The following is a 14647-nucleotide window of genomic DNA, read 5'->3' as shown; positions in this document are numbered from 1 at the left end:
AGCTTGGAGAAATGTTAGTGAAATTGAGGATATTGTCCATTTTAATTATTTTTCATATTTGAAAAGAGTAAATATTTCACTTCAAGTATTTTCACGGATACTTTCCTTTTGCCTCAGAGTAGTTTTCTTTGCCAAAACATGTCAAATAAGTTGTCTCTATGATTCTTTTGAGTACTTCACCAGTTTTACATGTTCGAGATCATAGGCCTACTCAACTCCATTCCACCACATTGTGGAATACAAATTTACTTACGTACCATGTGAGCACCATCACAAGATTCGCCCCATAAATCAAGATATTCCAAAGCACTTAGAAAATTTGAATATTAAGTGGGGTACACCATTTTATCTCTTGTGATTTATTTTTTTTCAGCTTCTCCCGTGCTTTTGTAGAGATAAATCTCAGTGTCTTCCTACTTACAGGGCTTGTTTTTAGTAGTCAGAATTCAAAAAAAGATTCATAAGCTGATGTCTTAAGATGAATCACTTACTTAATTTTGGTTAAAATTTCCAGCTGGTTTTAAACAAAATGAACCAAAATTTAGAGAATTTGTTTACACAAAAGCTCTACAACATTTTAAGACACAAGTTGGTTCACAAAGTAGTTCTTTAAAAATTCAAAGATTTCTAAAATCTGACAATAGGCAGGAAAGAGAAAAGTGTATACTGTCATGCTAAACTGTTATTTTGCACTCAAAATCAGTTTTGTCACAAAATTTTGTAGTTCAGTTTTCTCAGTACATATAAAATTACTTAATTTTTTACAACTACAGTTTCTAATTCAACTATCGATAGGGGGAAAAAAATGACAGTTGGAACCAGTTATTAAGTATGTGTGCACCCAACCAACTTCAAGTACATTCTGAGTCTATTAATATCTTAATTTAGTAAGAAAATTATTTCTTCTATAACACTGTTTTCCACCAAAATTTGTATTTTTATTATCATTGAAGAAAATCTCCAATATTCAGTGTCTTAACATTTATTTCATCTGTTTCACTTTTGACAAAATGAACTTACAAAAGCATTACAAGCATACCTCAGAGATATTGCAAGTTCAGTTCCAGATGACTGCAATAAAGCAAATATTGCAAAGTGAATCACATGAATTTCTTGGTTTCTCAGGGCATATAAAAGTTATGCTTACACTATACTGTAGTCTATTAAATGTGCAATAGCATTATGTCTAAAAAATACTTTATTGCTAAAAAATGCTAATGATTATCTGAGCCTTCAGTGAGTTGTAATCTTTTTGCTCGTGGAGGGTTTTACCTCAGTGTTGATGGCTGCTGAATGATTAGGGTGGTGGTTGTTGAAGGTTGGTGTGGCTGTGGCAATTTCTTAAAATTAGACAACAATGAAGTTGCCTCATCAATCGACTCTTCCTTTCACAAAAGATTTCTCTGTAGCATGTGATGCTGCTTGATAGTGTTTTATCCACAATAGGACGACTTTCAAAATTAAAGTCAATCCTCTCAAACCCTGCTGCTGCTTTATCAACTAAGTTTATCTAATATTCTAAATCCTTTTTTGTCATTTCAACAATGTTCACAGAATCTTCACTGAGAACAGATTTCATCTCAAGAAATCACTTTATTTGCTCACCCCTAAGAAGCAACTCCTCCTCCATTGAAGTTTTATCATCATATTGCTACAATTCAGTCACATATTTAGGCTCCAAGTCTAATTCTAGTTCCCTTGCTATTTCCACCACATCTGCAGTTACTTCCTCTACTCAAGACTTGAACCGTCAAAGTCATTCATGAGAATTGGAATCAATGTCTTCTAAATTCCTGTTAACGTTGATATTTTGACCTCCTCCAATGCATCACAAATGTTCTTAATGGCATCTAGAATGGTGAATGCTTCCTGGGCAGTTTTCAATGTGCTTTGCCAAGATTCAGCAGAGTAATCACTATGTATGGCAGCTATAGATTTGCAAAATGTATTTCTTAAATAATAAGATATGAAAGTCAAAATTACTCCTTGATCTATGGGCTGCAGAATGGATGTTTTGTTAACAGACATGAAAACAACATTAATCTCCTTGTATATCTCTATCAGAGCTCTTGGGTGACTAGATACATTGTCAATTAGTAGTAATATTTATAAAGGAATCATTTTTTCTGAGCAATAGGTCTCAATAGTGGGCTTAAAATATTCAGCAAACCATGCTATAAACAGATGTGCTATCATCCAGGTTTGATTTTTCCATTTCTAGAGCCCAGGCAGAGTTGATTTAGCATAATTTTTAAGGGTTCTAGGACTTTCAGAATGGTAAATAAGCATTGGCATCAACTTAATGTCACCAGTTGCATTAGCCCCTAACAAGAGAGTCAGCCTGTCCTTTGAAGCTTTGAACCCAGGCATTGACTTCTCCTCTCTAGCAATGAAAGTCCTAGATGGCATCTTCTTCCAATAGAAGGCTGTTTTGTCTATGTGGAAAATCTGTTGTTCAGTGTAGCTGAGGTAGGAGGCAGGACTCAACTCCAGAGGCAGGGCTTGGACATCAGTCCAAATTGAGGACTAGCTAAAACAGGGACTGGGTAGAAGCAGCTTTCCATAAGGCACACCCAGCAGTGTGCCATGTCAGTTTACCATTGCATGGCAACACTCAGGAGTTACCACCTCTTTCCATGGCAATGACCCAACAACCCAGAAGTTACTACCTTTTCCTTAGAAATTTCTGCATAAACTGCTTCTTAATCTGCATGCAATTAAAAGTAGGTATAAATGTGATTACAGAACTGCCCCAAGCTGCTAATCTCTGCCTATGGGGTTGCCCTGCTCTGCAAGAGCAGTCATGGAGCTATAACACTGCCACTTCAATAAAGCTGTGTTCTTCTACCCTACCACTGGCTCGTCGTTGAATTCTTTCCTGGGAGAAGCCAAGAACCCTCACAGGCTAAGCTCCAGTTTGGGGCTCACCTGTCCTGCATCATAGCCACCTTCATGAATTATCTTAGCTAGATTTTCTGGATAATTTGCTGCAGCTTTTATATCAGCACCTGCTGCTTTTATGTTATGGAGATGGCTTCATTCCCAAAACCTCATGAACCAACTTTTATTAGCTTCCAACTTTTCTTCTGCTGTTCACAGAAGGTAGGTATTACTTAACATTCTGTCTGGAAAAGGAGCTGGATAAGGGAGCTCCTTGTATTATAGCAAAGCAGCCAACATTTTATGTGACATAGTACATTATTAACTCTAGGTATAAAAAAATAAGCTAAAGATGCACATTGTTGTTCCTAGAGCAGCCACCAAAATAATAATGCAAAACATATAGCCAAAAATTCAATAGAAAAATCAAAATGGAATACTAAAAAAATTTCAATTAACCCAAACAAAGGAAAGAAAAGAGAAAAAGTGGGACATAAAACAGAAGCGACAAATACCTAAAAAATGGTAAAATGGCAGACCTAAATCCGACTATATCAATAATTATATTGAATGAAAATGAACTAGACACTACAATTATAAGGCCAATATAGTTGGAATGAATTAAGAAAGAAAAAAGTTTCAACTCTAGTCTGTGAGATGAAACATAAATATAAAAATAGGTTGAGGAATCCACTTGTGCCTGGTATCCTAGTGCACACGCCTTGCAAGCAATGACGCCATGAGTCTGACTTCCAGTTCCAGCATACAAGTTGAATGGATCGCAGCATTTGCTGTTGCTGCTGGGACAGCTGCAATTGGTTATCTAGCTTACAAAAGATTTTATGACAAAGATCATCAGAATAAAGCTATGATGAACCTTCACATCCAGAAAGACAACCCCAAGATATTACATGCTTTTGACATGGAGGATTTGGAAGATAAAGCTGTGTACTGCCAATGTTGGAGGTCTAAAAAGTTCCCATTCTGTGATGGGTTTCACACAAAACACAACAAACAGACTGGAGACAACATGGGACCTCTGATCATCGAGAAAAAAGAAACTGGACACTTTTGATGCTGCATATCAACTTGTCGTGAAGTTAACTGATTGCTTAATTAGAATGACTACCACCTCTGTCTAATTCACCTGCCCTGGGTTCTAAATGTGGTATATTGCAAACTGCAGCTTTTGTATTCATGGCATTTGTCTTACTTGTTGAAACACTGTGGTGCACATTTGTTTAAACAAAAAAAAAAAAAAGGAAAAACCAGCCTCATGGCCTGTGGGTTATTTTAGTCTTGTAAGGATTCATTTCTTTAAAATATTGACATATACACTTGTATCTTATAAAGAATATAGTTGTATCTTGAAGTCAACATATTATTCTCAAAATTTTTTTAAAAACAGATTGAAAGTAAAAGGAAAGAAAAAGATAACTATGGAAACACATATCATAAAAAAAGCTGGAGGAGCTACATGCAGATCAGATAAAATAGACTTCAAGAAAAGGAGTGTTAGCAGAGATAAGAAGGGACATTTTGTAATGATAAAGGATTCAATTCCACATAACAAGCCTAAATGTGCCTGCAAGTGATAGCAAGCTTTAAAACAAATGAATCAAAACTTAACAGAAGTAAAAGAAGTAGTCAAATCTATACACAGAGTTGGAGATTTTGTCATCCCCTCAGCTACTGATAAAACTGTTAAACAAAAAATCAGTACAGGTATAAAAGATATGAATGATGCTATCAAACACTTTGGTCAAACTGGCACTTACAGAACACTACATCCACAACTATAGACTACAATATTCTTTTTAAATGCTATGGAGTATTCACCATATGCTGGACCATGACAGGTCTAAATACATTTCAAAATATTAAAATATTATGGAGTATGTTCCTTAACCACAACAAAATTACATTGGAATCAATATTAATGTGAAAGCTAGAAGTGCCCCCAACTATTTGGAAATTAAACAAATACTAAATAAGTTTCCAATAATTCAAAAGGGAAACTAGAAAATATTTTGAATTGAATAAAAATGAAAACACAATGTATCAAAATTCGTGAGATGCAGTTAGAGTGTTCAGATGAAATTTCTTAGCTTACATGAGAAAGGAAGAAAGGTATAGAATCAGTGTTACAAGGTTTCACTTTAAGCTAGAAAAAAAGAGCAAATTAAACCCAAAGTAGATAGAAGGATAGAAATAATAAAGGTAAGAACAGAAATCAATTGAATAGGAAATAGAAATAGTACACTGAAAATTAGATCTTTGAGAAGATGAATAGAATTGATAAACTTCTCACCAGAAGGATCAAGAAAAAAAAATACAAATTACTAATATCAGATTTGAAAGAGCCGATAGTGCTACAAACCCTACAGATATCAAAAGGATAATAATGGAATATTATGCACAATGGTTCATTAGTAAGTTTGCCAGCTTACATGAAATGGGCAAATTCCTTGAAAAGCACAACTTGCCAAAACTGACACAGGTGAAATAGAAAATTTGAATAGCCTTATACATGGCAAAGAAATTGAATTTGGTATCAAAAACATTCCCAGAAAGAAAACCTTCAAGCTCAAGATTCCACTGCCGAATTTGATCAAATATTTAAGCAAGAAATAACATCAATCACCTGTAAACTCTTTCAGAAAATAGAGAAAGGAACATTTGCCAGCTCTTTTAATGAGTCTAGCATACTCTGATATATCAAAGCCTGAAAAAAATTACGAGAAAATTCTCCATTAACACAAATACAAAAATCCGTAACAAAATACTAGCAAATAGAGTTCATCCATATATGAAAAAAATCATTCATTGTGAACCAGTGGGCTTATTATAGGAATGCAAGATTGATTTAGTATTTGAAAATCAAAGAAATTCACCATACTAACAGAATAAAAGAGAAAAACCACGTGATCATCTCAAAATGTAGAGAAAAAGCATTTGTCAGCATTCAAAATTCACTTAAGGTTTTAAGATAACACACACACAGTGTATGGGGAAATCAAAGAAAAACTTGTTCAGTCTGATAAAGGGCAGCTACAAAAAAATCTACCAGTGTCATACTTAACGGTGAAACACTGAACACTTCTCCCTTACTACTGGTCACAAGACAAGCATGTCCCGTTTTCAACACTTCTATTTAACATCATACTGGAGGTCCTCACCAGTTCAATACAGAAAAGAAATAAAAGGCATAAAGACTGGAAAGGGAAAAGTAAATTTTTTCCTTTTCACAGGTGACCTGATTGTTTAATTATCAAAAGTTAATATTGACAATAAAACTACTAGAATATGTGAGATTAGCAATGTCAGAGGATATGTCAATAAATATAATCCAATGTATTTCTAGGTAGCAACATTGAACAATTGGAAAATGAAATTAAAGAAACAGCTTCTTTTATAATTATGTCAAAAAGAAACATACTTAGGGACAAATTTGACATCAGTATTGCAAAAACTTCTCAACGAACATTTAAAAATGTTCTGCTTATGTAAATTGCACTGCTTAGGTTAACTGAAAGTCTTATAAAGTATCCAAAAAAAGACATTATGTGCATGGCATGTACTTTCAAAATCTATTGAATAAATTTTAATGAATACCTAATACTTTCCAGGCACTGGAGATAGAACAGTTAAAGTCCTGACCTCATGAAATTTACATCCTACTTAGAGAAGCAGCCAATAAAAAGACAAATTATCCTACAATATATCAAGTGCTAATAATTGCTATAAAAAAATAAAACTTGGTAAGGGAGAAGAGAGTAATGCAGGAAGACTCTTTTATATAATAGTGAAAGCCTTATTTATTGATTTAAGACAAGGTCTCACTCTGTTGCCCAAGCTGGAGTGCAGTGGCACGATCACAGGTCACTTCCACTGCAAACCCCTGGGCTCAAGGAGTCCTCCCACCTCAGCCTCCCAAGTAGCTAGGACTACAGGCATGTGCCACCATGGCCAGTTAATTTTTTTATTTTTTTTTTTAGAGGCAGAGTCTCACTATAATGCCCTGGCTGGTCTGAACTCCTGGGCTTAAGCGATGCTCCTGCCTTGGCCTCCCAAAGTGCTGGGATTACAGGTGTGAGCCACTGCACCTGGCCAAAAGCCTAATTGATAAGGGGGAAAAAAAAAAAAAAAAAAAACATTGAGCAGAAGCCTGAGGAAAATGAGAGAATGAGCTATGTATGTTAATCAGAGATGAGAATTACAGGCAGAGGGAATAGCAGGTACCAGGGTCCTGAGGCATGAGTGTGCCAGTTTGAGAAACAGTGTAACGACTAGTGTCACCAGAGTGCAGGGAAGTGAGCAAGAGGAAGAGTAAATGACAGCAGAGGGGGAATGTCTCAGCGACCCCAGTCATGCAAGGATTAGGGATTTTCCTGTGTGCATTATGCAAAGCCACAGGAGCGTGCCATGACCTAGATATTTTAAAAGGATCTCTCTTACTATGAAGAGGATAAAGTTTAGGACACCAAGGATAGGAATGGGGTGGGAGACAGAGGCTTTATAACACCTGAAGAGAGAGGTCAGTGACGGCACTAGAGGGGCCCAGAAGCTCTGGGGAAAAGTATTCTTTGTGTTCTAGAAACACACCAAAGACATAGCCCATAAGACTTGCAGTATGGGGTCTGAGAAAAAGAGAGAAAAAAAAAGTTAGAGTTTAACTGATCAGCCAGAAGAATAAAGTACCTTTAAAACTGTAGGCGGGGCACAGTGGCTCATGCCTATAATCCCAGCACTCTGGGAGGCCGAGGTGGGTGGATCACAAGGTCAGGAGATCGAGAACATCCCAGCTAACACGGTGAAATCCCGTCTCCACTAAAAATACAAAAAAATCAGCCAGGAGCAGTGGCGGGTGCCTGTAGTCCCAGCTACTCCGGAGGCTGAGGCAGGAGAATGGCGTGAACCCGAGAGGTGGAGCTTGCAGTGAGCCGAGATTGCACCACTGCATTCTAGCCTGGGCGACAGAGCGAAACTCTGTCTCAAAAAAAAAAAAAAAAAAACTGCAGGAAGTGCATGTTTGAAATAGAAAATCCAAAGGTACATTTTGGACTTGTCCCTTGTGAGATTCAAGTGGAGATCATAGACAGCTGAATATGCAAGTATGGAGCTTAGGGGACCAGGTTTTGGGAAGATAAATTTGAGGAGCCATCAGCCTACCGATAGGGTGATCATATAACTTAGCTTTCAAACTGCGACTTTTGCTGAGACTGAAAGGTGGTGCCAATTATGCCCAGCATTGGGCAAATACCAGAACTCTCCCAGGCAAACCAGGACACAGGGTCATCCTACCTACAGAGGGTGTTAGAACAATGAGACTAGGTGAGATGCTTGAGGAAATCAGGTTGGGTTGAGAAGACAAACATTACAATGCCTAAAAATCCAAAGATGAGAGGGGCCAGCAAAGTACTATAAGACCAGTCAGTATGAGAGCTGAGAGACTGCTGTCCTGGAACCCAAGTAAAGAACAGGATTTTCAGTAAGAGACAGTGATCAACTGCATAAATGCTGCTGGCATGTGATGGCAGTGAGAGGATGGATGAGAACTGGATGACAATGAAAGCTAAACTCTGACCCACAGAAAAGAAAGTGTCTGTAAAAGCTTTACTCTAAAAGCTTTATTCTTTTTTAATATTCAGGGTTGAAGAAGTAGAAAAGTATTAGAGAATGCACATAGTTTTCACTCTAAAGAGAAATAATTCAAATCCTTCTTTAAAAATACACTGTCCAAAATGGAATGCTTTGTCCGGGTACGGTGGCTCACTCGTGTAATCTCAGCACTTTGGGAGGCTGAGGCAGGCGGATCACTTGAGGTCAGGAGTTTGAGACCAGCCTGGCCAATATGGTGAAATCCTGTCCCTACTAAAAATACAAAAAAATTAGCCTAGCGTGGTAGCGCACACATTTAATCCCAGATACTGGGGAGGGGGGAGGCTGAGGCAGGAGAATGGTTGAACCTGAGGAATGGACGTTGCAGTGAGCAGAGATGGCGCCACTGCACTCCAGCCTGGATGACACGGCAAGACCCTGTCTCAAAAAAAAAAGTGTTTTATGGTCAGTTAAAAGAAAGATTTTTAAAATGGCAAAAAGTAATGGTAGAAACGTTTAACATAGCACTTAAGATGTGCCAGCCACTGTTCTTAGCGCTTTGCATATATTAACTCATTCAATCCCTATAAGACGTGGACTTTTTTGGTCCTCCCATTTTAGAGGAGAAGCAGCCCAGGTAAAGGAAGGTGAAATAACCTATCCAAGTCCCCATGGATAGTAAGTGACAAAGCCAGCATGAGGACCTTGGTAGCTTGGCTCCAGAGACTGTGCTCTTAGCCCCATCTGTGCTTAGTGCCCCTAAGGCAGGGATATATTCACAGTAGGAGAGAGATTTTTCAAAAATTGACCCTAAGGTGTTGAAAACAGTCATATTTCCAAAGTCACCAAGCTAGGACACAGGATACACACTTGGTGCTTGCTCCCACAATAGATCCACTAGGCCAAGGACCAGAGCTTTCTAACCCCACTTGTGTGAGTCCATTCTCGCATTGCTATAAAGAACTACCTGAGACTGGGTAATTTATAAAGAAGAAGTTTAGTTTGCTCACAGTTCCACAGGCTGTGCAGGAAGCATGGCTGGGGAGGTGTCAGGATACTTACAATCACAGTGGAAGGCAAAGGGGAAGCAGGCACGTCTTACGTGGCCCAAGAGGGAGGAAGAGAGAGAAGGGGTATGTGCTACACACTTTTAAACAATGAGGTCATAATAGTGAACTCATTCACTATTATGAGAACAGCAAGGGGATGTCTGCCCCCATGATCCAGTCACCTCCCACCAGTCCCCTCCTCCAAACTTGGGGACTACAATTCGACATGAGGTTTGGGCAGGGACACAAATTCAAACCATATCACCACTCATCTGGGTCAGAACTTCATCTGCTACAGGTGCATTAGAGTTCAACACCTTCCAGCTTCCCCTTTCTTTCTGGAGTTCTGAGAAGACGCTATTTTCTTCCTAAAAATTCGACTAACTGGCTGCTCACCTGGAACATGACATCCTAGCATGGTTGTTATAAGTCAATGGATATACCCACAGTGGGGCAAGGTCCACCTAGAACGTGGTTACATAATCTAAGTAGATCTGGGGTTTTCCCCACTCAAAAACAATCATGAATATCTCTTTATCTCCCAATGGATTTGAAGATACTTTATCATTTTTTGATGAATGCATGGTTTTCCTCTGTAATATGAGCTATAATTTAACTAGCCCCCTTGTTTAAACATTTAGGGTTTTTTTTCCAGTTTTTCATTAATCAGAAATTCATAAATATTCTAGTGCATTCCCATATAACTTTCCCCACTGGAAGAGTTTCTTTTTTAGGGTAACTTTTTCAAAGCAGGTTGCTGGATCAAAGGATATAGGCATTTTATATTTTGATACTTGTCATACTGCCTTACAAATAGGTTGAACTAATTCACACTGCCATTAACTAAGCACTTCTCAAGACCTTAGCTAATACTGATTTTTTTTTTTTATCCAATCTGTTTACCCCCGCCATTAGGCAAAATATGATATTTCATGTCTAATTAGCATTTTTCATCATTAGCGATGTTGAACATCTTTTTTACATGTTCCTGACCACTTCATTTCCTCTTTTGTAAATTACCTATTTAATTTTCCATTAGTCTATGTGGGTTGTTCTTTCTCCTTTTGCTTTGTAATGGCCTTGTGTATATTGGGCTGATTAACTCTGCCATAAATCATGCAAATATCTTTCCCAGTTTCTCATTTGGCTTTAAATATTAATAGTATTTTTACAGGGCAGATGCTTTTCAGCTTTATTAAATACAACTTACATATTAGGAACCTGCAGGAGATTTTCTTCTGATTAAAAGATTAAATATTGAAGTTAAATCAGACCCGTATACTCCTAAATAGCCCATGCATAATGCAACCTTCCCTCCAGGAGCAGTGATCTAAGCTCTGGGGAGAGTAAAGATAGTGATTATATGTGTTCTGGTGGCATGGTACCTCTGGTCTCTATACTTTTCTCCTTCTCAGCCTCTTCCCTTTGGCTCCCAAAACTCTCACTAAAGCATGATGGGAGCCGTCTGTATGATCATCTCCCTTCCAAGGCTCCTGCCTTTTTAAGCTGATGTACATTCAAAGCTTTAGCTTTAGCACTGGAATTTAGCCCTCTGCCTTTTTGCATTTGTATGAATAATCCTTAAGAACCACCAAGCACCAGCATAAGTCTGGCCTATGTTGGATGACGAGCCCATTGAAAGCTCTCTCTGGTTAACAATGGAGTTGCTGTGTGCCATCCCAAAAAGACAGAAAAGACAGGAAGACAGAAACAGACAGACCAGCAAGGGATAAGCCCAGGGTGGGCCTCTGCCAGCTTGCAGCCTTGCCCCAGCCTAGTTTTGACTATGGTAAATGGAGGCTGTCATCTGTGAACAGGCCCAGTCCTCTGCCAACAAAGCCCAATCATTGCCAAACCTCAAAGTCCTCCAAGTACGCGGTGGCCAGAGCCCACTCGAAAAGATGACTTCACCAGCATAGGGTAGAGCCAAGAACCAAAATACTTTGTCTTCTGCTGTTTATTTTAAAATCATGATTATGTGTTCCCTCTTCTTTCAGGGACATCAAACATGCAGTAACATTGTACAGGGACTTCTGGAGGCCTGGCCATTGGCACGAGCATAGAGGAGATGTCAGGCAGGTGCTGGGAACAGTGTATCCTTGGCAGATGTTCAAAGGGCTGATCACACTTGGCTAGCCTTGCTATCCAAAAAGTGTGTCTAGTCCCAAGGCCATGGCCATCTGGGAACGGTCATGCAGCACATGGTTCCCCACCCCCAAGAATACTGCTTCACCTGCTGCCTCCCCAAGAGGAAGCTGGCAAAGGTCAAGAGGGGGAAGAAGACCTTCTCTGACCTCTCATGCTCTTCCAGACCTACACTTCTTTACCCTGTTCATGCAAATCCTGGCTCTTTGGAGGCTCATACTGTCAAGAAATACTACCCACGACCACTCCCTATCACTACTGTCTGCCAACCTCCTGGACATTCTTTTCATTCATTAAAAACTCCAGGATCTGGCTAACAATTATCTCTACCAACCAAAGTTCCTGGGTGACCTCAACAGCTCCAAGAATGACCTAGTCAGCACCGGGCTTCTTCTACTTCTTTTAGCCTCTCATCAGCAGTGATCTCCACCTCCTCCTCACTTTAACTGTCATTCCTATTGTTACACCCTAGGCTTTGTCTTTATCTGTACTTTTCTACATCCAAAATCTTAAATTCAGTCACCCTAGTTTCCAACCACAGCCTCTCATCCCTCCAGCTCATTCACCTGAATGCATTCTCACTATGTAAATATGTTCCTCCTTTGTGAATTCTTCCACCTCACAGGCACCACCAGCCCTGATTTATTTCTTTCTCCCTCTCTCCCTTCCTTCCTTCTAGTCTTTACTTTTTGCCCCACCCACCTGAGATTCCAGGGTTTTCTTCTGATTAAAAGATTAAATATTGAAGTTAAATCAGACCCATATACTCCTAAATAGCCCACACATAATGCAACTTAATCCTTCTCATCAATATTCTCAGATCAAACCCTTGTCCCCTTGATGTCCCTCTGCAACCATCTCACAAAACTGCAACCCGGGATCATTTGGACTCTCCAGTTCCATATGCCTAAATCAGGTGGCTAAATCCTACTGAAGAAATTAACTCACCCCTAGGTTTGGAGTCACTACAAATGCCTGGTCACCAGCTTTTTCCACACTGCTTTCATTTTCCCGAGGAGCTGGTGCAAATGTTCTCCACTCTCAAATCCTTGACTCTGTTCCCACGCTCTTTCAGCTCTCAGTCCCAGGAGACGAACTCATCCCCACTTTACAGAAATGATGGCAGCCACTGGATGAGACACTTGTCAGCAGCTTACCAGCAAGCCTACCAGTTGTCCCCTCTGCCCCCTTCCTTTCTCACTCCCACTAAAAGTGGAAAAAGTTTCTTTTTTATTTTTTTGCCCAAGGCTAATCCTTCCTTGTGTTCTTTCTCCTATCGCTTTCACCTTCAGTGTCTCATCTCTTGATCATGCGCTGTCTCTAGCTCCTGTCTTGCTACTGGCTCTTTGCCATCAGCGCTTAAACATGCTCCAGTCTGCCCCGACTTTAAGAAAACAAAAACAAAACAGCATTCCTCTGCCCCAGATTCCACCCCAAACCTCCTCAAACTCATTTCTTCAGTTCATAGCCAGACATTATTAATATTTTTTATTCTAGAATAAAACACAGATACAGAAAACCAGTAGAAATGTATAGCTGAATGAATAACCTTGTCAAGGTGTTCAAAAAATTGTATTTTTCCAGTTAGAAGCCCCTGGTGCTCCATTCCAATCATAACTTCCCCTTCCCCAAGAAGGAACCACTCTTCCGACTTTCAGAGTGCTCACTTTCTTGTGTGTTTCTGTAGCTACGCCACCAAAAGTGCATCCCTAGGCACTACAGTTTAATCTTGCCCGTTGCTTATTTGATATATCCTGTAAGTATTTATTATCTACATGTTTCCTCATGATCCCTTTATTTTTTTAACAGTGTATTGGTAAAAGAACCATCGTCATGTGACCTGTAGGCTTTCTCATGGTCTCTGGATTTGGTTGATTGAACACTCATGTTGCACTTGTGTTCTTCTGTGTTCCTGTAAATTGGTAGCTGAGTCTAGTGGCTTGATCAGACTCAGATTTCATCCATTTAGCAAGACTATAGGTGATGGTGTTTCTTTCATCAGGAAACATTTAATGTCTGGTTGACTGTGCAATGTTTGTACCCAACAATGTTCAATGCCTCCTAATCCTGTTATTTTCTTTTCTAGCTTGAATATTTCTAGAAAAGATGCCTCCTCTCTCACAATTTGGTTACATGGTGGTACACAGTTGGTATAGAAAAGGCAGAATAAATGCTTCGTTCTTTCCTTATCTTTATCCAGTTGTCAAGATAATCAATTTGTTTCTTATCCTTCCAATGTGGCCAAGTAGTTTTGGGGTTTTTTTAAAGTATTATTGTAAACTCATGGATTCCTATGTTTTGCCAGTAGAAGCCTCTTCAAATTTGCTCCTGGCCCCTTTGACACAGCCCCCTTGGTCTTCGACAGCTTCCTTACTATCTGGTATGACAAGACGTTCCAGATTTTTCTCATGTTTACTGTTCCAGACCCAGAATTAGACATTTCTCCTAGAAGCCTTGATTTGTTTTAATGGAAAACAAGTTTTCAAGACCACAATCTTCATGATAGGGATGCTCATGGCTACTTAGTCAGACTTCTTAAAATGGTTATCTTCACTTTCCAACTCTCATCTACTCCTTAGGCCATCCAACTTAACTTCTGCCACCACCACTTCCTTGAAAATATTCTTATCAATTGCTAAATGACATTAGCACTTCTGAGTCTCCATCCACAACTGACATAATCAATCACTCCTTTCTTCTCAAAACACTCAGGAACATTTATTTCTATGACACCAACATCTTCTCATTTTCCTCCTTTTCCTTTTTTTGAATTTTTTTCTTTTTCCTTTTTTCTTTTTCTTTTCCTATTTGTTTTCATTTTCCACCTTTTCAAATGCTCCTTCTCATTCTCCATTGTGACCTGTTTGTCCTCTGCCAAGCTCTTAAATGCTGTGGCCTTGAGATGATTAAGGGTGTCTTAAGACTTTCTTCTTCTTATCAGAACCCCCCTCTCTGATCTATATCACCTACTC

At 39.0% G+C, this 14647-nt stretch overlaps 1 protein-coding gene and 2 long non-coding RNA genes across 3 annotated transcripts in view; 2 read left to right on the top strand and 1 right to left on the bottom strand.

The window, feature by feature from the left end:
* The window catches only part of LOC129057749 (uncharacterized), a 40731-nt gene extending 31137 nt beyond the window's left edge, over positions 1 to 9594 (bottom strand). Inside the window, exon 1 of the long non-coding RNA XR_010136352.1 lies at positions 9544 to 9594. This is a non-coding gene — a long non-coding RNA (uncharacterized LOC129057749). The remainder of the gene's footprint in view (positions 1 to 9543) is intronic.
* Positions 3620 to 3955, top strand: LOC100443583 (CDGSH iron-sulfur domain-containing protein 1-like). The gene has a single exon (XM_054546865.1). It carries the CDS (start codon positions 3620 to 3622, stop codon positions 3953 to 3955), a length of 336 nt encoding a protein of 111 aa, XP_054402840.1.
* A 96-nt stretch (positions 9595 to 9690) lies between the features above and the next one.
* Positions 9691 to 12908, top strand: LOC129057748 (uncharacterized). The gene is made up of 3 exons (XR_008522496.1): positions 9691 to 9828; positions 11528 to 11623; positions 12751 to 12908. It is a non-coding gene; the product is annotated as an uncharacterized LOC129057748 (long non-coding RNA).
* The last annotated feature ends 1739 nt before the right edge of the window (positions 12909 to 14647 follow it).

This window comes from Pongo abelii, chromosome 12 (genome assembly GCF_028885655.2).
Source record: "Pongo abelii isolate AG06213 chromosome 12, NHGRI_mPonAbe1-v2.0_pri, whole genome shotgun sequence".
NCBI classification, from domain to species: domain Eukaryota; kingdom Metazoa; phylum Chordata; class Mammalia; order Primates; family Hominidae; genus Pongo; species Pongo abelii.
Note: the sequence above shows the minus strand (reverse complement) of the source record. Positions and strands in the feature narration are given on the sequence as shown.